The sequence below is a fragment of the Plectropomus leopardus genome, chromosome 13 (assembly GCF_026936395.1).
Source record: "Plectropomus leopardus strain MGB_pleo_1.0 chromosome 13, ASM2693639v1, whole genome shotgun sequence".
In the NCBI taxonomy this organism is placed as follows: domain Eukaryota; kingdom Metazoa; phylum Chordata; class Actinopteri; order Perciformes; family Serranidae; genus Plectropomus; species Plectropomus leopardus.
The window spans coordinates 5133211-5158801 of NC_142188.1; the positions used below are offsets into that span (position 1 = coordinate 5133211).

At 38.4% G+C, this 25591-nt stretch overlaps 2 protein-coding genes across 2 annotated transcripts; both read right to left on the reverse strand.

Moving 5' to 3' along the window:
• Nucleotides 1-31: 31 nt before the first annotated feature.
• On the reverse strand, nucleotides 32-6466 carry LOC121954831 (high-affinity choline transporter 1-like). Its single transcript, XM_088086881.1, has 9 exons — nucleotides 6359-6466; nucleotides 5380-5665; nucleotides 4560-4688; nucleotides 3382-3537; nucleotides 2868-3016; nucleotides 2403-2546; nucleotides 2070-2223; nucleotides 1739-1956; nucleotides 32-1331 (listed from the first exon to the last, which is right to left on the reverse strand). The coding sequence occupies exons 2-9, from the start codon at nucleotides 5564-5566 to the stop codon at nucleotides 789-791; spliced, it is 1680 nt and encodes a 559-aa protein (XP_087943007.1). The 5' UTR covers nucleotides 5567-5665; nucleotides 6359-6466; the 3' UTR covers nucleotides 32-788.
• A 3342-nt stretch (nucleotides 6467-9808) lies between these two features.
• On the reverse strand, nucleotides 9809-17837 carry ankrd1a (ankyrin repeat domain 1a (cardiac muscle)). Its single transcript, XM_042502504.2, has 9 exons — nucleotides 17616-17837; nucleotides 15942-16124; nucleotides 14599-14727; nucleotides 14306-14413; nucleotides 13922-14020; nucleotides 13324-13422; nucleotides 12924-13022; nucleotides 12369-12467; nucleotides 9809-12017 (listed from the first exon to the last, which is right to left on the reverse strand). Exons 1-9 carry the CDS (start codon nucleotides 17640-17642, stop codon nucleotides 11925-11927), a joined length of 936 nt encoding a protein of 311 aa, XP_042358438.2. The 5' UTR covers nucleotides 17643-17837; the 3' UTR covers nucleotides 9809-11924.
• Between the last annotated feature and the right edge of the window lie 7754 nt (nucleotides 17838-25591).

Here is a 25591-nt window from a genome sequence, read left to right on the forward strand (position 1 = left end):
TAAAACAGGTTTTAAAATGTTATCCCTTTTATCACTCTTACAAGGTATGTTTGCAGAGCTAAATTACTTGCACATGGTAGTGTAAGATCTTGATGACAGCTGAAAAACAAGGGTTTCTTGAACTAAATACAAACATTTACAAAGTTCCTCACAATGATAAATAATGATGTTTAGCAGATAAAATGTTTCAACACTTTTTCATCCCAACCTGTCACATGTTGCTGCTTTGCAGTTGACTGCAGCAGGTGCTGTCTGGCTACGTTCTCGGCTGATGCTGTTAGGGGGCTGTCAGGTGGATGTGAAAGGTGGCTTTTGTTGTAGGGGTCATACACAGAAAGCACTATCAAAGTGGCAATACTTGATGACTTCAGAATGAAAATGGCCTAAATAACCGCAATGCTACAGGTTTGATTCCAGTCAGCAGCCATTGCTACATGTCATACCTCTCTCATTTCCCTGTTTCCTGTTTGCCTCTATAATGTCGAAACAGGTAAAACTGCCAAAACAAACAAAAAAACAAACAAAAAATAATAGTCTGAAAAACAAACAAAACTTGTGTCAGCAGGTTCACTAAACCTCACTTGCAGTGTTTTTTGTTTCTTTTGGGGGTTTTTTACCCTCAGAGATATGACATCAGAAGAGAAACAGGAAAGGGGAGAATGAGGAGGATGACATACAGCAAAGGGCAGTGCGTTGAAAAACAAATCCAGGCTGCTGCTAAGAACTCAGTCTATACAGGTAACACACTTAACCAACTGAACCAGAGGTCTCCTAATGCTTTTGCTTTCTTAGCACTCTGTGCTCATCATAGGCTCTGAAACTTCATTTTCACAAATATACTCTGCGTTGCCCTTGACGCTGTCTGTTGAGGTTCGTCGTTTTGGTGACTGTTGGACTCTCATGTTTAATGTATCCCATTTCTCAGGAAGTAGTTTTTTGTGGATGACCAGAGAAAACAGGTAGGAGAACAAGAGAATGGTTGGTAAGGTAGCACACATGCAGATGGTATTCACAGGGAAACGTTGCACATAGACACCATCTTCAAGGGTGCATCCAGGCAAACGGAGGACAGGTGGTAGCCCTATCAGTGGCTCTCCACATAAAAGTCTCAACAGCAACCCCAACAGCAAACCCACAACACACCCATAACCGTTGGAAATGTTGAAGAAGAGGACACAGATCAGTTGAGGGAAGATAATGTTGAAGGTAATGAGGTTGCTAAGAAACCATAACATTGCAATGCTGGTTTTGAGATGAGTGAGTGATGTGCTGACCGAGCCTGCTACCACCACACAGACACGGATCACCCACTGGATCTCTCTCTCTGATGCCTGGAAAAGAAGAAATACAAAGAAGACATGATGACTACTTGTCCCTGTGGCTGTATTCTACAATCTCTCTCACCTGATCCCTATTTTGACTTTTTCTTTCCATTACCATATGACAAATTACTTTTTTTTTCTTTAAAGAACAGTGTAAGCTGCATTACTGCAAGTGATTTGACCACCGTCATGTTTAGATGTAAGTGGCCCGGCTACAAACAAAAAAGTCTGTCCTTTGTTTGTTAAAAGAATCCGCATTCATATGTTAACATTGTGTGTGTGTTAACGGGTGTCATATGAATGTCAGGCTCTATGTCACCGTTCTCACAGGATCTGTACAATGATAGTGGGGACACTTAAGTAGCTCATAGCTATTTATCAGGAGAGAGATGACTTAAAATTTGTAATGTTGTGACCTGGGTCCTCAGGATATTCTTACAGATGTTGGAGGTGAAGATGGACGCTGCAGCCAATAAGGCAGAATCAGTCGAGGACATCACGGCTGCAGTGACACATCCAATACTTATGATGGATACGTAGATTGGCGTGAGGTGTTGCATGGTAATGGGCAAGACAAGAGCTGCCTGCCCTCGTTCAAATGGGGATGGAGAACCGTAAGAAGTCACGTTCCAGTCTGAGGGACAAACGGATACAAACAGCTTAAATTTTGAGACACAAAAAGAAGTCTGAAGGGAAGTTTTATGCTTTAACAGGTAGAAAAAATAGTTTGAACAAGGAATAAGTCACCTGTTGATGCAGCCACTGCACCAATCAGGACAGGAGGAATAGCAAAAATAAGAACAATTAACGCAGCAATAAAACAGTTGATCTTGGCTGCAGCTGAGGAACTGGCAGACAAGGTCCTCTGATGGAACTCCTGATAGCCAAGGCAACCCAGAACCTTCAAAGAGAAAAATACCAATTCAATTCAATGTCTAATCATAAAAATCCTAACCATTGTCCAAACTGAGATATAGAGTAAAACCCTTCCAAGTAAGAAACTTGGTAGGGCTTAGAAATGCAGGTGGTGCATGCTCAACACTAAGCCTTTTAAAAACAAGGATTTGATCTCGCACATACCAAAACAACTGTACTGTCAATCCATCTCCAGGCTTCATCTGCTTTCAGTGTACCCACCCAGGAAGCCTGTAAAGTGTTGTTTACGGCTGTCTGAGTGATGTCCAAGGAGAAGGGGCTCATCAGAACAAAGGGGACACACAACCACTGCAGAGACAAGCAACATGATAGTACCATGGCATCAACAGAGATCACATGCCCTCCAGAACAGTACAAGCAGTTCTTGTATTGGCAGGACTGCAGTTGTCAGCAATTAAAATGTGACTATTTCAGTTGTGCATATTCCACAGCTACTCATGCATCAGCTGTCCAAGTTATTTAACTGCACTTCTGATGAAATATTCTGGCAACTTGGAGATGCATGTTTGTGACTGGAAGGCTACCAGTTCAATTAAAAAGTTGACACTGATTTGAAGCACGACACCATGTTAATTACAAAACCTGCCACAAGGACGTGAGGAAACTTACCAAGCTGATAAACATTAGGACAAGCTGAACAACATCTGTGTAGGCCACAGAGTAGAGACCTCCCATTAGTGTGTAGAAAATCGCCACAGCAGCAGAGATCCAGTTGCATGAGGCGAACGGTAAATCCAGAATCACACTCATGGCTGCCCCTTTGGATACAGGCAATTAAACATGATCCTACAAATTACATTAATTTGCAACTATTTGTACCATGTTTTGTACACCTTTCATTTTGTATATATCTGCCAAAAGTTTCATGCCTATGAAGCCAAAAAGAAAACAGAGATATAATGTCTTTGGAAGGCACTGACAAAAAAGTTTAAATCTTTCCTATTGGGTATAACCTCTAACCTTATAAATATACCCAACTGTATTGATGTGCCAGATGAATTATGTTTAGGATGACCATTTCATAAAATTTAAATTATAATACTAGTAGATCAAACGTATTTGTATTTTGTTTTTAAATTGTGGTTAATCAGTTATTTGTGATGTGATGTAATGACTTACATACCTAAACCAATCAGTGTTCCTGTCACCCACAAAATGTCAGTAACCAGTGAGGCTAGAGACAAGACGGCCAATGGTACTTTTCCATACTTCATCTGGAAAGGTGCCATCATCGTCACATATTTTTTTTCTCTCATTGGCTCAGCAAAAAAAAGGCCACCTTAACAATGAGACAAAGACATATTTTCAGTAAATCATGACACTTGTTTTTGTTTTTTGAACATTACTTGGTGTCCTTATCTTTGTGACAAACGTAAAGGTATTAGGATATAAAAAGTTCTAACTCAAACAAAAAATACTCTAAAAATACTTTAATGGCACTGACTATGTACATCTTCTAAGAAAATGTGAAACAAAGAAAAATATGACGTTCCAATTATGAAGGCTCCTTCTATCCATGTAGCTGAAAAATAAACAAATGTTACGAAAGTACACTCATACATTGCAAGATTCCCATAAAATGTATCTGTACAATTAGAGCTGTCGCAGTGTAAGAATTTCCCCTGTGGTCAAAGGTAGCTCAACAGCGTGATATGCCGTATTACTACCATTATTTGTTGTTTTTGCAAATTTGTTTATCTGGATTTTAGTGCTTTGTAAAAAAAACCTTTATTGTTAGGGTCATATTAGGTATTTTGTTGATTTTTAAATGACGAAGAGGACAGTTTTTAAACAAATAAAATACTTATTTATTATTAAATGCAAAACTCACAAGGGCAACAATACATAAGACGATGCATAAGTGATGCAGCAACTTTGGCTTTCGATGTTTTGGTTATGTTACAGAATATCCACAGAAGAAATAATATTGGCACAAGGTAGAGTACTTTCTCTGGATAAAGAGAAGATTGAAGCATGTAGGGAGAGGGGACAGACCTGTTGGTCTGTTTGCATTCAGTATAAATTTCTCTGCCATCGTTATTGTTTTTCTCTAATATGATGGTTGGTCTTTGCTTTATTTGTCCTGTTCCTTCTCTAGTATGATTGATTGAACAACTGAGTAAAAATTTGCTGGGTAAAAAAGTTGAAAATATTTCAGCTGTTGCGACAAGAAAAAAACCGCCAGCACGCAGTGCTCAGTGCAGACCGTACGCTCAGTGCCTCATCACACTGCTGCAATTTGTAATTTGCCGTGCTCCCATTAAAACATACACACAAAAACAGGTGAAAAAGTGATTATTATTATTATGGCAACCGTGTGCCATCCCACACAGTTGGTTGTACAGGAGCCGGGAGCCCAGACAAGGCCCATAGAGGGTTGGTACTCTATGCCTATTATTCCAACGATGAAGCCTCCTTTAGTCCATGTAACTCAGAAAGGAACAGTTGTAACACAAGAAACGTTTGCCACTGGGGCCACAAATTATAATTACAGGATAGAGGTACATTAAATAACCTGATATCTCGCAAGATTCTCATCAGTCACTTAAATGGCATCACCCTAAGACAAAGTGATGAGTAAAACAGGATGAAAAGAAACCTCTTCCACTTAGGTGTGGTGTGTTGACACCCTTTTCCTCTTTGAATAAAACCCCTGACATGTTTATTTATGATGTGCTAAAATGTATATGCACAATTAGCACTGTCAGGGTGGAGGAATTTCCCTGCGGTCAAGAGTGGCTTAACAGCGTGATAGGTGATATTACCACCATTTTTGTTGTTTTTGCATGACAACATGCATAACCAAAATCGTGTTGTGCAAGTGAGTGTGTTTCATTGGAAGTCAACTTTGTATTTGTTTGGAAAACAATGTGCTGTTAAGAAACAAGAAAAAGATTTGCATATCTCTAAAGACAATGCAAATAAACTGGATTTCAAATGTGTTTTAATGTAGCGGTGGGCCTGGATTTTAATATAGAAGGTGATATCAAGACATTTTAACTAAAAAAGAAACAAAAACGCTGCAAACAAACAAAATAATAAAAGCACCATTACTTTTACTGTGAGACTTCCCCAAGCCATCTTCTCTTCCTGTTAACATGCAGCCTACAATATACCTCACCTGCTGTGGTAAAGATCCCCACAACTCTGCCGATGTTTCGGTTTCCCAGCAGGAGCGTCTCCAAACTGTCAATTGGACCGTATTTGTTCCTTTGCTTTTTGGACTCGAAAGACGCCCATATGCCGACTCCGAGGATGAGCAGGTAGAAAAACACCATCGCTATCACTCCTGGGATATTGACAGCCATACTGAACCTGTCTGGTTTGGTTAAGTTTGTTGTTTGGTTTGATTCCTTTAGGCTGATGTAAAAACTCTCAAATGTGGACCAAACAGGACCGAAGACAACCTGGAGGCGATATTAGCAAGAAATCCAAAGATAAACTATTATCAAATCTATCTACTTATTAGAAACTGTCAAGAAAATAACCTTCTACAAGACCAACACGTTCTCATCCCAAGTCATCACATTTTTCCGCTTTGTCAGTCAGTCAATCAGATTAGTTTATTTATGACTGCGTCTTACTTCATTTTCATGTCTCTTAGACATTTCAGAGGTAATTCATAATTTGTCAAAGATGACTTCCTGTTAAAATGCACTGTAGAATTGTTTGGTATCACTCAGGTTAATTTACCAATGATATGGCCAAATCTTAAAGATTTGTTATTACAATAGTGAACAATCAAAAACATTTTATGCGCTGTACATATTATTGCTTAACAATTGTCATTAGCATGCAAAAACAAGCAGACGTGTTTATAATCTGTTATTCAGTAGAAATTAAATTGTAAAGGAAAATTAATTTCACACATCAATAAGTCATGAAGAGTGAATCTTAACTTCATAATATCCTCAGAGTCTGATTTTGAAATGTGTTACACCTTTGGTCATGGAATTTCTTGGTGTGGCAAAATAAAAAATGCAGTATGCGTATACATTTCACAGATGCAGTGAAAAACAGCCCAAAGAGAGTAGATTAGATTAGGATTAGGGAAGAAATAAGATTAATACAGAGCATCTAATGGTTCAGCGCTTTCTTACCTTAAAGGGCTGTTAACTCTTGTTCTGTGGAGACTGTCTAGCCTTTATGTCATATACCAAACTCACAGATGAAAGAAAATTATGGATAAGGATCAATGAGGATCTTGTTTTTGCTCCAGCATCTGAACATGACGAATGCCGTCATACAGGGTGGAACGATGACTCACTGGTTTATGTTCCTTTGTGCTGTGATCTGTTCTCCGTCACGTTTGTAGTTTTCCCTTGTTCTCCCATTATATTGTACCTGTTCAGCACTTTGATCAGCTGAGGTCATTTTAAATGTGATCCACAGATAAAGTTTGAATTGATTTGAAAAGTGATAGACTAAACCGGAGGAGGAAACATAGTTCCTAAGTAAATAAATCTTGCCTACTGTAACTGATATTTATATACTCAGGCCTTAAAGCTCCCCGGTACTCTGCTCTGCTGTGGCTGTTTTAAATCTTGTAAAACTGGAAATATGTAGATAATTAATTTTTTTTTTTTTTTTTTTCTCTTTCACAAAACAGTAATATGGCTATATATGTGTGCACAGCCACAAGTAACTAGTTTGTTAGAATCCATGGTACAATGTTACGTAATGTGTGGTCATCTAACAGAATTGAGCAAAGGATCTTCAGAGTCATGTGTTACGTTATAAATTGCCTTTAGGTCTCCTAACATGTATTTGAAATTATTGTGATGAGACTATAGTGGTGATGAGATATGTGAATTTATACGCAGCGGGTTAGATCGCGTAATTCATCATAAAGTACAGAGAAATAAATGTCTCCGAAATTATATTAGGTCTTTTAGAAACTAATACCAGATGTGCGATTGCTTGGCGCAAAAGTTCGCTAACTCCGCCTTCCATCCGCATCCCAAATTGAAAGATAAAAACTGAGTGAGCTCAGCTCAGAGCTTCTCTTTGCCTCTTCAAGCCTCTTCAGGCTTCTCTTCAGGCCTCTCTGCAATTCATTTTCAGTAAACTCAAATTAGTAATTTAAAGTGACGCCGTCAGACCCATGGGACTACTTTTGATTATATCTGCCAGTTTTAATTGAGAAGGACACTCTGCAATTCGCCATCAACTCTGCCACGGATCTAGAAGCAACACCTGCTGCACAAACTATCAGCATCTGTTGCCCGCCCTTAAGGACTTTATTTAAAGACTTTTACCGGTTCTCTGAGGCGAACACCGAGGCCAGTTTGTCTGTCAGACGCGTCGCAGCTCTCCCCTGGAGTGAAGCGACGACCTGGACCTCCCCGGAGACGTCTAATCAAGTCTGCAAAACCAGGCAAAATAATATAATATAATATAATATAAATATTTTCATTTATCACCAAGTCATTGTCTGTGGATATTATTTCATGAGAGAAACAAGATCAATGTATACAGGATAAACGGTACAGATTGCGAGATTGATTAAAGTGATGACATGTTTTAACAATGTCATAATTTAAGATTTAATTTTCTCCTGGATGGAGAATGATGCCCCTTTTACTTTAAGAGTGCAAAGTCCAAATTCTAACATAGTTATTAATAACCGCTACATTTCCTTGTGCTGCAATTTGTTCTCTGTTACGGTTATTGGGTTTGAACACGAAAGCCGATAATAACACCCAATAGTAAAGATGTACAATAACATAGAGTACACATAACAGAGAACAAATCACAGCACAAAGGAACATAAACCAGTCAGTCATCATTCCATCATGTATGAGGGCATTCTTTATTTTTAGATGCTGGAAAAAAAACAAGATCATGATTGATCTTAGACAGTTGGAAAGATTACACTGAGAAACAATCTTTTTATTTTTTTAATCTGTGAGTATGTTCTTCTACATCTTTATAATTATTATTCTTCAGCCCACTTTTTTCGGCGCTTCATAACTTCAACAGACTTCAACCTTCAAACTCCATTCAAACTTTAAAATATTCATCTCATTTAGGACACAACTGCTGTCACTTTAACTTTTTCATATCATTCATACTTTCTGAAATATTCAATGTTTTTCGAGCATTTGTCCCTCACACCTAGAGTCACACCACTACAGATAAAGTTTTAAAGTCTTTGGCATGAGTAAGTAAGTCAGTAATATGAATTAATGCGTTTGCACACACCATAGAGGGGCAGGGAGATGCAGCAGCAAAGTGGAGGTTCAGCCACAGACGGAGCTACCAGCTGCACACAGACTTCAATTACCTGGAACACTCTCAGGTGTTCCTGATTGGTCTCATGATCACCTGCCTGCAACGAGAGAGCGCACAGACAGGGAAATCAACAGCAAAGAGATTACACCCTCGGATTTGTCACACTAAAGGAATGCCTGGAGCCCTGGTGGAGAAAAATATGGGGCAATAGGCAATGAGCAACTTGGTAAGAAATGTCCCACAAATTGCAAAAAAAAAAAAGTAAATGGTGACAAAAGTACGGAAGCCCTAAGCGGACGTGTTTTTTTTTTACAAGCCGTTGTTTTCCTGAGATATTAAGTCGTTATCTCGAGAAAACGAACTTTGTTTTTTGGTTTGTTGAATGAACGTCAGAAGAAGAAGTGGCGGGTGGATGATGTGACAGCAGGTGCCGTGCGGTGTTCAGCGCGGACAAATGCGTGCAGGTTCTCGCCCCTGCACGTACCAAAAAGCACCGGAGCAACAGTATAATAATCTAGTTATGATTACTGATGAATTTGGGTGATGTGTTCCTGTAATAATCATCTTACCTTGCGCATTTGTCCGTGCTGAACACCGCACGGCACCTGCTGTCACATCATCCACCCGCCACTTCTTCTGACGTTCATTCAATAAAGTTAAAAAAAAAAAAAAACAAAGTTCGTTTTCTCGAGATAACGACTTAATATCTCGGGAAAACAAAGTTCGTTTTCTCGAGATAACGAGATAATATCTCAGGAAAACAAACTCCGTTTTCTCGAGATAACGAGATAATATCTTGTTATAACGAGATAATATCTCGTTATATCGAGAAAACGGCTTGTAAAAAAAAAAAAAAACACGTCCGCTTAGGGCTTCCGTACAAAAGATCCAGAACCAGAGAATAAGTTTTACAAAAGGGGGTGGATTATTAGAAATTCTGATAAAAATCAGGGAAAAAGTCCAGAAAACTGTATGTACAATTAGCAATTATGTATTAGGAATTATCTTACAGAATCTTTTTTAAATTATTTATTTATTTAATTTTTTCTTTTCTTGGACCTTGTTAAGTTTTTGCTAATGTTTGAGCAACGTTTTAAGTTGCTCATGGCTTTCTCCCCATGTGTTTAAAAGAAGTCAAACCAAATTTGTTCAGGTTTAAAGAAGTTAATATTGTCTTTGGCATGAGAATCTTGCTTCTTCTCCCTGAAAAATATAAGTAATATGAATTAGTAATGTGTTTGCACAAATAAGCTTCATACAATTTTTCTCTTGCTCCAGAATACTCTCTCTCTCTCTCTCTCTCAATAAAAGAAAACTTAAATTCAAAATCAATTTTATTTAATCAGTCCATAAATACAAGGCAAAATGTACATACATTCTTCCCAATACAAAATAAATGATAAACAATCAAGACCTGTTTTATTAACATAAATGCTTCATGTCAAACATCCTCTGAACCAACAGACTTTCCAGCATTGTTCCTCTCACTCTTTGTGTGTGTGTGTGTGTGTGTGTGTGTGTGTGTGTGTGTGTGAGTGTGTGTTTTATCCTAATCCTAACTAGAAGTCTGGAACAAGGAGCCACCACATTCCCAGAATATTTGCACTGCGGCAAAACAGAAAAGTGGCCTGCAGCTGGGTTGTCAGGATTAAACTGGGGCAGAGCTGGGACCAGTTAGAGCTTTTTTTTTTCACTGAGGTGACCTTTGGTGAGTCATTTGGACCCAAGATGCTCAAATTTATCCTCAGTGGGAGAAACTGGGAAAATGGGTACAAGATGAACTCAGTCTGAAGGTTGTCCTTCAAACAGATGCCTCATCAGTGTTTGGGGTAAACAATGGGGATTTTTGGATGGCAACTGTTTTTAGCAGCAGAAATATTAAACTGAAACGTATTTCCACAGTGATAAATTGTGATTGCAATTGAAAAAAAAAAAAAAAAAAACTTTACTGCAGCCGAGACTAAGACAGTCCAAAATAACTGAAACTTGATCTGGCAGAGTGTGAATATCATGCAAAATTACTTAGTTCCTGTTTCACAGCACATGAAGGACAACTGATTTTGTGTCTTATATGCATGTTGCTGCTAGGGTTAGAAGCTAAAACTCAAATAAAAAAAAATCAAAGTACCAGGTAGCTATAAAAATTGGATTTGGTTTTTCTTATTGGTTCCTAAATAACTACACATTGCTGCCCCTTCTGGATGGGAAATAGTCTAATATAGTTTTGCAGTTTAGGCATTTGCCCTTGTCCACAGAAACTAAACACAAAAACATGGTTAAGGTGTAAATCTGCAGGTCATCATCATAGAAAAGCTTAAGTGGAGGTATTCTTTCCATCCTGATCAAAAAACGTACTTCATCCTGTCACATCTCTCAATCTTCATAAGACCAAAAAACTTGGTTTGACTCATCTGAATGTTTAAGTATAATGACACACATCTTCTACCAGTAGGAGGAGGTTCATCTCATCCATTTTACAACTGTCACACTAAGCTGGTGTCATTTTCAACAAATAAACAACTTCAGTTTAACACTGAAATTGATCCACAGAGTGCTGATTTAACGGGACTACAAAGAAAGTGTGAACCAGGTGATGTGCATCTGGTAAAACTAAAGAGTTATCTCCCAGTTGTTTCCATTAGTTAGTAAATGAAAATCAATACATTCTAAGTTTATATAATTGGTTAAAATCTGACCATAAAAATCATCAAACCAACTACAGTATAACACTAGAAAGTCACTCAGTTATTCGGTGTACGACATTGAAATGAATCAATCAAACCCAATAAATAGATACCAGTTATCAGTTATTAATCAATAAATATGTCATCATCTCAATGTAGTATCACTGACTTCAACTCAGCTTAGAGTAAAAATTAAGAAAAAAAAACATCCTCACGTTGTCAGCCGAGACATTGTCCAGCAATATTTGGCAATCAATGAATCTAACAGTGCTAATAATAACATTATTAACAACATACTGATTAGACTTCACATTGTTGATCAAAGTTCAAGTTCCTGCTGCTTATGTGACTGTAAGATGTGTTAAGAACATGTCATTTGAGAACATGTGACCCGGCCAACAGCCTTCAGGTACAATTCCTGAACCAGAAAATGCTCTTTGAATTAAGATATCTTCCAGTTCTGACTGAGCAAAGTAGATCTAATCTCAGTCGTTCCCTGAGGGGGTCGATATCTGTCACTCAACATGTGACACGGTGTGAATGTGATGTGAACACTCGGCACAGCCTCACCAGATAAATAGATGTTTATAAACAACTCGTGCTTCATGAACCCCAGTCTGGAAATGTCTAGAATGGGCTAGAAAATTTGATCTTTCTCTTTTCTAACACTTTTTTTTCCTGCTAAACCAGCAGAACCTGTGGCTGAATGTCATGTTGACTTCCTGCTTTTACTGGAATGTGTCTGGTTCTACTGGTTGGGCTTATCCTGGCTGAAGTTACACAGGAGGCTCTTGGCTCCATTCTGCCATGAATACAGCGTCTCCAGTGGTGTTTTTCCATCCTGCACAGGATAAATAAATACAAAAGGCCAATTACAGAACTGGAACATTTAAGCAGTAGGCAATTAGAGTGCAGTAGTTAGGTCTTTAGCCCCAGCAGTGGTTGCCACTGAGGCGGCTTTATTGTGTTCTTGTTGATTGTCACACCTGTAGCACACTTTTCTGATTACAGATGTCTGTGCTTGGTATTTGACTAGTTTATTTTGGTTTTGTTTAGTTTGTTATTTGCACATTCAGATATGAAAAAAATCTAAAAAAAACTGAAAAAGTATATAAAACCATTTACACCTGCATTGCTAACATGCATTTTGGAGGATTATTGAAACTCTGCGGAGTGGTTGCTCTGTACTTACACAGTTCTTGGTGTTGAGACTGGCCCCATACATCATCAACAGCTTGATCATCTTGAATCTGTTTATTCTGACAGCATCGTGCATTGGCGTGTCTCCATCCTTCAGTAAGGGAGGAAAACAAATATTCAGTGTAGGCAATCGTTTCTCAAGCCAAATGAGAAACACTTAAGTGCAATGAGATAATGAGCAACTTGTCTTTCTTTAACTGTGTAATACACAGCATCTAAAAGCATGTGGCAAATATTGGGTCAGACTTTTTGATGTTTTGTGGATGAATGAGTAATTTGTGCTCTAAACGATTTTGCTATATGTTGACAACTATATTAATGTGTACAAATTATCCAAATATTCACCCTAAGATGAGCTAAACGTTTATGTTATTACTTTTTTTCTTTTATGATTTGAAGGATTAAATACAACAAGTGTGCAGTACCACATGTTGCCTCAGTCTGCCTGCAGCAGTTAGTATTATCGAAATAGCTTTATGTCCTGTTGCAGGTGATTTCATGCAGCTGTAAGTAGACTGGCGATGTCTGCATTGTGTTAAGTCCTCACTCTGTCTTTTGCGTTGACGTCTGCTCCACAGTGAATGAGGTGCTCGGCACACTCGCAGTGTCCTGTCCTCACAGCAACATGGAGAGGAGTGCTGTGCAGCTGAGGAGAGGAGAGGGTTTCAGATTTCTCAATTAATGCAAGAAAAATGTCAAACATGTAACCAAAATATGAAAGGCCCAGTTTTGTCCACAACTGTAGATATATTCATGAATTATCAGACACTGTTGTTGTTGTTTTTTCCAATACCACCACCTGATGGTGCCAAAGTAAGGGTTTTCCATAACCTGCACATACTGCCAACAGTGTGTGTGTGTGTGTCTATGTGTGTGTTTGGTGTGTGGGTACCCCAAAAGACTTCATAAGTAAGTACATGTGTAATTGTGTGTGTGTGTGTGCTAACCTTGTCTCTGTAGGTGAACTTGGCTCCCTGGTCGAGGAGGAGCTGCAGGGCCGGCAGGCTGCCTCCCCTGCAGGCCCAGTGGACTGCTGTGGCCTCCAGCTGAAACACATAAGCCACACTGTTGGACGGATGATGTTTGCATGTTTTAGGCTACATTTGAGGACCTACATCTAGCTAAAGACAAGTGCATGCATTTGTGAGAAAAAGCATACTTTTTCTTTTCTTTTCTTTTTTTTTTTTTTTAATAAATGTTTTTTATATCATCAGTTTTGAAAAACTGAGCCATCTAAAAGCGTTGTTACATTTTCAGGCATTATTACATGTTCAGAATATTATTACATTATTAAGTGCAACAGACCAGTTAAAAGTGGATGGCTTGTCTACATGGGGACAAAGGCTGTATCTCCAGTTTTGGAAAAAAAAATTTTAGTCATTGGTAATTGTTTGGATATGGTTTAGGGTTTGGATATAGGCAAGGAGAAGTTATGATTAGGTTAAGTCTGTAGGCATGAATATAAGTCTATGTAATTTCCCCCAAAGCAACCTGAGTAAATGTATGTAAATGAGAGATTGAGATGAGAGTTTTCAAATGTTTCACCTTGTCTTTTTTCTCGATGGCAGCTCCAGCCTCCAGGAGTCTTTTCATGACCTCCACGTGTCCTTTGAATGAGGCTTTGTGCAGAGCTGTTCTCTGGAACTGGACATTAAATAAAGAAAGAACAATTCCTTTACTAAAGCAGCTAATAAATGAAAAGTCTTATAATGATAAGAGCAAAAATAATCATTTCTACTCCTCCTACAATATTACAGTTCCAGTCTTTTTATACTCAGTTCCTTAAGTATTTTTCATTAAAGTATGATCATTTGTCATATGTTGACATTTCTTTTACATGTCCACTAGCATATTTTGATGAGACTGTGACCAGAGAACCAGGACGACACTAAGAAAAACAGAAAAACTCTATTACTGTGTGATACTTACATGATCAGCTGCATTGGGGTTTCCTCCGTCAGACAGGTACTTCTCCACCACAGCCATTTTGTTGTCCATGGCTGCTGTCAGAAACATCTGCTCATCCACAAACTCTGGCTGAAAGATTTTTTTTTAAAAAATGTACATATAAACTGCAGGTACAGGAACATTTCAGGGCCAGTTCCCGGCACCTCAACTTTCTGCAGCATGTGGATTTTTTCACATTTAAACATTTAAAGTGATCTTCAGAGTTACAATATAATATTGTGTCATATGTGTTGAAAAGAAGTATAAAATCTTACCACGGTCTCAGGCTCTGGCTGTTGCTTCTTATGGACGGGAGTCTTCCTCTCCCTTCTCTTCTTCCTCAGCTGCAGGATGTTGAACAGGTCATCCACTGTCTCCAACTTCAGCCTGCCGCTTTTATCCGTCTGACAGAGCAAAGACAAAACAGAGGGCTCATTGGATAATAATCAGGTGAAATGGTACAAAAACTGCAATCCTTGTTTTACATGCTAAACAGGTGCTTAGCAGTAAAGTGTGTTCAAATATTAAAAGTAAACTCAACTATTTATTTAGCACCTGTATTTAACCCAAACATTTGGGCTGGCAATCAGATTACTGGGGTTGAGTAAAAAGTGCAATGTTTTCCACTAATTATCAGAAGAAACAAAATGGAAACACCAAAGTTAAGTATTGCAATCTTACAATCTTAATTGAAATATCACTCTTATTAAGATCTTGTTACTATATTATGATCCATTACTAAAAATCTCTAGGTTTGCAGTGTTTTCACTTATGTGCTATCTTTCACCAAAATATGGTTATGTGTGAAAAAAAGATCATGAAAAATGAGCAATGCTGTTATGAAGTGAATATGATGTTAGTGTTTTACATACTGAAAATACAAAAAATAAAAATAAATAAAAATGAAAAAATAGTATTTTGTTATACCCCCAAACACCTTCAGATGGCAGCATGTACCAAGAGACAAACTCTGAGGAGGTTACTACAGACCATTTTAAGAGTAACATTAGCTGTGGTCCACACAGGCTGCATATTTTAATGTAACATAACCGAATAACTACCATTGGTGGATTGAAACAGTACAGTTATGCAAGAACTGTACTCATGTATTCATTTAAAGTACTCAAGTATTTTCATTTTATGTTATTTTATACTTTTTCTCTCCCATCTTCCTCTGCAGAAGAAGATATTGAAATTTTAACTCTAAACTACAACATTCAAATACGTTTTACATGACAATGCATGAATACTATTGATCCAATAATATAATAATATAACACTATCAGGATCTATTCTGCATGACAAACGCTTATACCTTAATTACACTTAACTTGACAATTCTCATGTACTTTAACTGAACTCACTCTACGCCTTCAATACCTGTCTCCACTCCACTGCCTTCCCAAATTTGACCTGTCATAACCTCTGTATTTTGTATTTATATTATTTTCTTTGTATTTGTTCTGTGTTTCATGTACACTTCTTTTAGTATTTTTTTTTTTTTTGCTTTTTATGTAAAGCATCTCAAATACTTAGAAAAGTGCTATAAAAGTCCTATCAATCATTCAGTGAATTACAGTTCCCTTGATAACAACAGATAGCAGCACTGTGTTCTTACATTGAGAGCTGCAACACTGACTTCCTCCTGTTCATTGCCGCTGTCGCTCTCCTCTGACAGATCTCCGCCCACCAGCTCCCTGTGGGACCTGCGATCATCCTGCTTCTCTTGACCGACAGCCGCTTCGTACTCGCCCCCTTGGAAGTCGTCGGCCTCCTTGCCCTCTGACCTCTTACCGGACACCTGAGGGAGGAAGAGATGGAGATGTTGTACACTCAAGCCTGAATTACGTGGGTACAAGTGGGACATGAAAAAATCTGATTTAAAATACATTACACTGAAAAGACTGTCATTTTGGAGTGCAAACAACATAAGACCTGAGTTCCTTTCATAAAAGGTCATGAAAGTCGAAAATATCTGTCTTGAGCTTTTAAGAAAAGAGCACTTTTTGTAAGTTAGTTAAACTTCTCTGTATTTTGAGTTTGGGGAAGAAAAAAAAGTAGAGCTTGCAAGGAGAAGTCAATAATATGAGAAAATCATTTTCAGAAAAAGGTGAAAATGTTATCAGACTCCCACACAAACATCTTAATCTCAGTTTTTGTTTTGTGTTGTTTAAAGTTGCATCCATAAACAGCTCTCTGCATTCAGATGACTAACTGCTAACAGAGGAATGTAAACACACCACAGCTCAAACACATTAACAAACACTTAAGCTGTTTAAGGAGTTACAACTGTTTATATGTCCAATTACTGAATCACTCATGAAATAATTTGAACTGCTAATGCATCATTTGACTTGACTTTTGGGGAAAAATCTTTGGTTTAGGTATTAAATGTAAATGTGCATTAACAACAATGATGGGTAAGATAAGTGATGAGAGATTGCCTTAACTTAAATGCAGTTAAGCAGCCTGCTCTATAAGCTTGAAGTAAAGGAGAAATTCAGTTTGGTCATTTAAGGAACGCTAGGTTTAGTTAAGTGGAGATAACTGAGGTAATTCTAAGTTGTTTGGGAGGATTGTTGGTCCTGATTAGTGTTCTGACATCACATCTTAAAAGTTCCCTTTACTATTGAATTAATCAGTTTATTGGTGTTATATGTTGTTGTTTTTTTCTTTTTACATCTTACAAGGTCTGTTGTCTTCATGTTTTTACCTCTTATTATATGCAACAATATAATAATTGTTAAGTGATAGCAAGTAAGGGAAATCCAGAAAGTCAATGGAACTACCACATGCTTTACATATAAATGGCCAAAATTTCTAAAAGATCAGTCCATAGTTGACTTATTCTAAAAACCATACATATCCAACTGAGTACCATACATTATTTCATTGCATTTTCATAGCATGTGAAGGTTTAACTTTCTTTCTTTTATTTATTTATTGTAGGGTAACACATTTTGAGAATTGTTTATGAATTTACAGCAAAGCAAGCAAATAATAATTGTTGCATGACAGAAATGGTAGCCTCGTATCTGTTACTTTAAAAATTTGTCATTTTCTGTAATTGAAAACATGCAGCTTCATTTTGGTAACTCTCTGCCTCCTGGTCTCTCTGGTAATAATAATAATAATAATAATAATAATATGAAAATAACATGAACTATTTAAATATTTCATTGCAACTTTTAAACTGCAGTAAGGACCCAAGTACACATAGTACACAGGAGGCAAAATTTAAAAAAAAAAAAAAAAGCTATAATTTACATGTTCACACATCAGCAGGTCTTACCAGTTCCTCAACACTGTGCAGTCCCATTCTTCTCCTTGATGTGATGTAGTCAAATAGCTCTGAGTGTAACTGGAGGTATAGAGTAAAGTCCACTGGTCCTCTGCTGTGATGGTCAGCGTCTCTCTGTCTGTCTGTCTTCTGCCTGCAGTTGGAGCCTCAGTCTCTTTTATAGCCCTGTCAAACCTCTGCAGAAAAAAAATAGGGTCCCTGTCACTCAGCTCAGATCACATTACTGTCTTCATGTGCTCATTTGGCATGCTCTGTGCTACCAGCATCCCCTCCATACCCAGCCCCTCCCACCACCACTGCTGCCCCGTTTGGGCTGCTGCTGGTTTCTCCCTGTCACCGTACAAAGATGGAGGTGAGGTAAGAGGAGTCACTCTGCCTTTCACTCTTATAGTGTTCGCTAACATTTTGTTAGAGAAGCTGGAAGGTTACATTTGTGTACTAAGGGAAAAGGTTTCATAGTTTGGGTCGTTGTTATGTTTACATTTTCTGTAACATGCCAACTTCGTTATTTTTATCTGAAGACGTTAAAGAGTACAGGTAATATACTAATGGACACTTTGAATAGTCTTGATAAAGAGGATTTGTTTCTGACTGCTCCTGTTACTTGCTCTAAAAAATAGCTTGATGTTCATCAGTATAACTACAAAGAAATTGTTTCAACTCATTTTGTTTATTTCATGCAGTCCTCTGACAAGGTGCTATTTAACATCAGTGACACTGCCATACAAACTTACTTCTGGAAATGACTGTAACATGCAAGTCTATGGTTGAAAAAGCAAGTGTCAACCTCCAGGGCTAAAAAGTGAAGCCAACACCAAAGTGCCAAAAACTGCAGTTCCTCTAACGGCCACTTGAGGCTTGCTCCAGAAGCCAGTCTGTCCCCTTAGACCAGCAATCTAAAATGTCAAACTTTACAGCAGAAATAAACACAATTACAGCCAAAAACAGTTTTGGTCTCTAAAGCTAATTACAACATTTATGACAGCTCTACAAGGGTGATTTTTTTCATAACTTACCAATATAAATGTTATTGAGTCTTAAAGTTACACATATCTATGGGTGGGCCACTTTGAGAGACAGGCTGTCTGTGAGGCTTCTACACTCTATGAGTCAGATCCACTCCTCACCCAAACAGCTCATTATGACCTTGCATTAACCTGAATCCCTAACTTGGAAGGACAAGTTAACAAACTTTTGCCTAAAAACAAGCTCCTTGGGAAAAATGTGACTTTGTCTCAGAAATGCACCAAACTCGACCTCCCTCTACAGATTGTAGAGCTAAGATGTAAATGTTTAATGTTGGCTAGTTTTTCTTCAAGTGTCCAGGAAATACTGAGCAAGGTGCATAAAATCAGAAAGAAATTAAACATTCACTGAATATTAGTGAATAAAAAAGCCTGTTTTTTTTATATGTGATCAGTTGTAGAAAGAGAGCACATGCAATAAGGTGAATGTCCTTAAACCGTAAACTAGTTTGCCTTTTCTCTGAGCTGCAGAGTGATTCATCTTCTCAAACATAGATAGTCTTTGGCAGCGTCTCGTCACGCTGGGCATGTGGCCACAGAAATGCAGTGATATCACTGTGAGAAGACAGGTTCATGGTGGTCGAGAAATAAATAGTCACACTTCCAAACATCCTCTCAGTGCGCTGAAGCCAATCATAGACCAAGGTCAGAGGTCAGCAGCATGCCTTACTGTTTGACTGACAACGTCATGTCACGTACGTTTTGTCCCGCTGTTAAATATGGTCAAACTGCATATTACACATCTCAGAGTGATGTACAGTACATGCTCTGACTGGCAGTGATGACACCTGGCGGTATGTGATGGTCACAAGCTGCGTGAGCTCACTTCTCACCAATCAGAGGCCAGAGAGCGAAGATGTCAGGTGTTATGCATCAAAATATTTAACTATTGAAATGACTAAAGAAAAAAAAGCGGCATGCAGACTAATGTAATTAAGATAGTAGTCGGATATTAACATGTTTTTCCAGAATAATTACCACATTTGCAAACTTTATCATGTTTAACATGATTCAGAGGAAGGCTCTGATCAGATCTGCCAATGTTCTCCTGTATATCTAATTATTTCTTGATTATTTTCTTGATTATTTCTTGGCATGATGATAATTTCCTGGCCTTGAACGCGACTAACACGAAGGAGTTGAATATTGATTTTAGATGAGACACAGCCAAATAAAGCATTATTCACAATGAAACTATGTAAACAGTTAAGACCACAGGAGTAACACAAATGGACTTGATCATTTTTTGGCAAAGAACAAGTCTTCCAGTAAGCAACAAGTATTTTAGCTTGGCTTTAGACCTTTCACATAAAAATTGAGCCGTCACTCAGATGTTTGCAGCTGCGTCGTCCACTTGTGACCTTTCAATTACTCTTGAAAGTGAATTCATAGCTGCGAGCTATTTTTGAAAACTGACCTTGTGACTGAAATAGATGGTAAAAGGGGAAACTGTTTTGGATGGAGGACTTCAGAGTTATTGCACAATACTTCTAACACTCAGCTGTAGATGTGCTTGCAGAGTCCTTCTCAGGTGCTCTAAAGACAGAATGTGTTGAACTGAAGTGACACGAGTGAAGGAATTATGGAGCAAGAACATGAGGGTGACTAAGACAGCACCTTATAGTAAAAGTATTCAGTCAAAGGACTTTTTTTAAATAACTGTGTAATTTTTACACAAAAGGCTCAACATCTGTACTGTCTTTGCATCATGTTCAGACATCAGTGGCTCAGTCTAAAAATGAATCTTTTTTTGATCCCAGGAGTTTAAATCTGAAACGCAGGCCTTAGATTTTATCATTGACAAGGCAGCCTCTTCATGCTTTTGGCATACAAGTGAGACGCCAAAAGTCACCTTCCGCGTCCACATTAAATGCGCACAGATGCGTCAGATGAGAATGCGGCTGGACAGAACTGTCAGCGTTGTTAATATAGGCTGGCGGACGGCTAGATGGCACTGGGCGCGTCACTTGAGAACGCAGCCGGACGTTACCTGGTGCATGCACATGAAACACTGAAGGACAGTGTCAGGTAATATCGCTGCCAGTAACCACGTAATATAAGGAGCACAAGTGCGATTATAGGGCAGCCAGATGGGGAGGTGAAACAACTGACTTGTGTGGGTCTGTACTCCCTTTCCTGTGTGGCTGTGTGTGTGTGTGTGTGTGTGTGTGTGTGTGTGTGTGTTTTCTACACTTTCCTATGTGCCTCGTTTGCCTAAACATTGAAAAGTAACGTGACAAGTTGGGTAAAACATGTTGAACAAGGAAACCTGAAGTTTTACTAAATGATGATATGATTTCAGCTGTATTACAGCACAGATTAGGTGATGATTTAGAGCACTAGGGGACACACCTGAGGTTCAACCAGCTGATGCTCAGCAGAGGAACAGACTGTCTTTCCCACTGCTCAACAGATGTTGGCTGTGTTGTTGCTGTTGTTTCTCAACCAAAACTAGACAACAAAGAAGAGATTTGTCTTTCAGTGTAAACAGAAATGTGACATACACAGGAACAGTGCTTTTCAAACAGCCTGCTTACACCATAGTTGTATAATAATACCTAGATGCTGTACGCCTATACAGTTAATGATTCTGAATAGTAGTGTTTCTCCCACTTTTCTCACCCCCATGAGTTCCCGTTTAGTTCATAAACATAATGACATCATGGATTTTTAAATCACTTTTCTCAACTTGAAGAAAGTTTTGCAAATATAAAACCACCATGGATGAAAAATTCATAACAGAAGGGTCATAATTGACCTTGTTTGCAGTCCGAGGTGTCTTGTCAACAGTTTTACAGACCTCTCTTTTATAATGATGGTCTAAGGAGACAACGCATTTTGGGCCGGATGGGCTGTTTTTTGCTGAATATCATGAGTACATACCTTGGAAACAAGGCTGAGCAGCCCTCCTGGGGTTCTGACTAACACCTACATGTTCACTGGATCCCAGTGTGATGCGTTCTGGTTGTATTCTGGCTCAGTCACAGTTTTGTTGTGGTTCCATTGTCCACAGGAAACATTTCAGACACACAGCATCTGTTCTTAAGCAGCCACATTTCTAATAAAGTTTTCTTGCAAACTTCTATTTGTGTGTTGCTGTACAAGCATATTGAATACATTGTTGCACAATATTCAGATGTGGCAAGATGCTTTGTGACTGTACTTTAATTTATAACCTTAAGATTCACTAATGTTCTCTGTGATCACAAATTTTACACAAAACAAATACGCATGTGTGCTGTTGAAATGATCCAGTTTTATTTGCTTCAAACACAATTTGCAACAACTCCATATTTAGCCTATTAAGTATTCTCTGCCTCAGCAGCACTGACCTTGAAGTTAAAAACAGACATGAAAAGCAACGACTTTGATTCAGTTATTTTCGTGCCATGACAGTCTGTGATTGTGCTACTGACAACCTCACAGCTCCAGCAGGAACAGCACAGTGTTGCAATGAGCACTTGGCGCCAACAGCAAGACTAAATAAAAAAGGTGCAGTTCATTAAAGTAAAGTCCCGTGTGCCTATTTCAGCCGCCACTCCCTCCTCTCGAGCACACACCTCATATCCTTGACTCATATTTGTTAGCAGTCTAAAGTGACAGAGTGTGAAGATGACACTATCTTTATACAGTGTGTGTGTGTGTGTGTAGTCCAAGACCAAGGGATACATCATAGGGTTCTGTAATTATAAATAAACCCCGTGCAGAATTCCTTCTCTGGAAATATATCTAGTTTACTCTATTATTAGCTGCATAAATCCTCCCCTCACCCAGAGTTGGGTGGGGGCTGCATCTGTGAGATCAATTGCAGCGCCTCAGCACTGTTTACGAGTGTGTCATCGTATGAAGATAATCTTTCACTCCTAGAGACAAACCGTCCGGTCGTAATTCACAACGCTGTTTGCTTTCTGACAAGCGCAAGCAGGCCCCCGACCGACTTCTATCCATCTGTCTGAAAGAGCTGTAACTCTGACAGGGATGAAGTTTAAAGGTAATTTGTCACGCTGATGCCACGATCTTCAGAACAGACATGGAGGCGAATGACAGCAGAGAGATAAAATGTGACATCAAACTTATTGGTAGAGAGATAGCGCTCAGTTTTGTCCATGTATGGTGCTGTGCATAAATGGAATAGCCCAATATCCAAAGGAATTACAACACCTTCTCATCCCCAGTCGTCACATATTGTTGCTTGCAGATGCAGTTGACTGCATCTACATATTAATCGTTCTGTAAATACTAAAATTAGCAGTTCTCAGGCTAAATTCCCAACAAACTATCTAACAATAGTAATGTAAAAGAAAGACAGGACAATGAAAGTAATAACTTTTACTGAATCTGCATAATTTCTGAATGTTTACATGCAGTGAGTTACCTTTTTGTAGCACAATCTGCATGTGATTCGGTCCACAGGGAGAAACACAATGAGCCAAATGAGCAGGTATGCAGGATACAAGGAAAATCAAAGCAGCGAAATCAATTATTTCATTATTTACACCTGTGCTTTTCCTCAAAATCTCTTCTGTAAAAAAGGTGTGCTTAGCTTTGATTCTAATGAAGCTTGCCATTTTCAAAAACATTTTAACCCTTGTTGACAGCATAGAAACGCCACTAAATGATATTTTGTCCATTTGAAATTTGATGTCTTCTCCTAGAACGATCCCAAAATGAGAAAAAAGTGAAACATTGAAAGCTGCACACCAACACGGTAAAAAATCTTGTCTTAGGGGTCATTTTTTAAACGGTAGTTAGAAAATAGTTTTCATACCTCAAAAACCTCAAAAGCCACAAAACACACACACATTCTTGTACTTATATCTTTGTGAGGACCCTCATTGAAATAATGCATTCCCAGGCCCCTTAGCCTAACATTAACAATCACACACAGATCACTGACAGAGCGTCACCATGTGACAAGTTGGGATGACAACGTGTTGCACGTTCAGGTCTGGAGATAACATAAACCACAACTAAGGCAATAATGAAGTTGCAGAGGTGAAAATGCATCAGTGCTCAATAATTTGCAGCTTTATAACAAACTCATAACGCCACAGCAACATAACTGCCTCCATATCAGTATTTTACACATGGAGACAAAAACGCTGTGAGTGCAGTGTTAGTCTTTTATCCACTCTACAGATGTACAGAGGTGCTTCGGGACCTGGTGGTTGAGGTGCTCCCTCCAGGAAACGGCTCTCCAGGAAATAAAGTTTGTTGCTAAGCAGCACTCACCAAAACTTGGTTTACCGGAAAATACCTTATTTGTTGCCATGCAACATTATCTCATCGGCTGTGCTGGGACCCGCTAGGAAACACTGAGGTCTTCAGTATTGAGAATAAAACTGTGTAAGGGTTTCAGGTTATGACTCATGCTTATTAACATGTTCATCAGCGGGTTAATTGTAGCATGATTCACATTTATGTTATTATTTATTATGTTATGTTCAGTAAAGACCAGGAAGGAGCGGAATAAATGCATTCATGGTTGAACCTTTTCCCCCTTAAAGCAGCTATAATCAATATGTTTTGATAATAACAATAATAATAATAATAACAATATATCAATCGACATCTATGTCAGCTGACATTGCTAATCTATGTCATGAACCTACAGAGAATTATTAGCTAAATCTGCAGCTGCCTTCAAGCCTATGAAGCTTTATAGTGACTTTAAAATCATTTTTAAGTTGTCCGGTTACATTCTTACAATTTTGGCACAGAGAGAGACTTGTGGAGTTAACAGCAAGCAACAAGTCACTTTGTTGGATTTAAAACTACTGAGTGTGGGGGAGGCCTCTGGATAGCATGTTAACACTGCCTTGAGCTCTCGTTAGTCTTACGCAAATGTGCATATGTGAACGCGGCTCCCACACTAGGAGCTACAGGCTACAACAAGGCTAAAAACATGACATTAGTGACGTTTTTCAAAATAACTTGACATGTTGAGGCTTCAGGTCACTTGAATTAAGGATGGAGATGTTTTGTGGCTTTATTATGTACTTTTTTAAAGTTTGAATCCTGGTCACCATTTGCTTCGATTATTTGGAAGATGAGTGCGACATCTTTTCCCTGTGAACCTCCAGCAGAATTTTGCAGACTATAAAACCTCACCCGACTTCCCATCAGCACGAGGGGTATATAATGACTGAATTTTCATTAAACTATCCCTTTAAGCTCTTTTGTTTTTTATTCTTCGTGCAGATACCTCTGTAGCTTTTTGTGTTTACACAAAGTGCAACACAATGCATGGAGAGAGAATGTCAGAAAGTGTGATAACTGCATCATCAATATTATTATAACCTTTAATCAATTTGGTAAGGCTAGAAAATAACCCTCTAAACTGAATCCAAACTGGAGCACATGCTTCCTTTTTTGGGCACTTGTAATGCACTCTGAGGGACACTAATGTAGAAAATAACAGGTGCAGTGGAGTAAACATCATCTGCTTCATCACTCTACATTTTTCTTCACTGTATCATCATGTGTTATAGCATCCATAGGTCACTGTACTTATTTGTAGATAACTGAAAATTTTACAGCCATTTGTTTTAAAGGCTTAATTTTAAAGCTTCAGAGAAATCATATTCCACTGATAGTTGAAACTTCAGTTAAGAGATTTATTTGAAAATAGAAAAGAAACATCTCTACATTTTTAGCCACATTTGTACAAAAATACATTCATGTGTGTTTTTGAATGGAAACTGTGCGTGACACAGTTTTGATGCTTCAGTTTATGACAGTTTCAGAATGAGGTCAGCTTGAATGTTGTGACACGAGTCCGAAGAGATACAAGGTATCGGTCACTCCCTATGACCTGATCCTCAACCGCGCCAAGAAAAAACACCATAAACACTTCCTGTGTGAGCACTAATAGAGCTTAAGAGCGAAGCATCTCGGAGTGTATTAATAGACACAGAGAGCTCGATGGCAGTAATGAGGGTA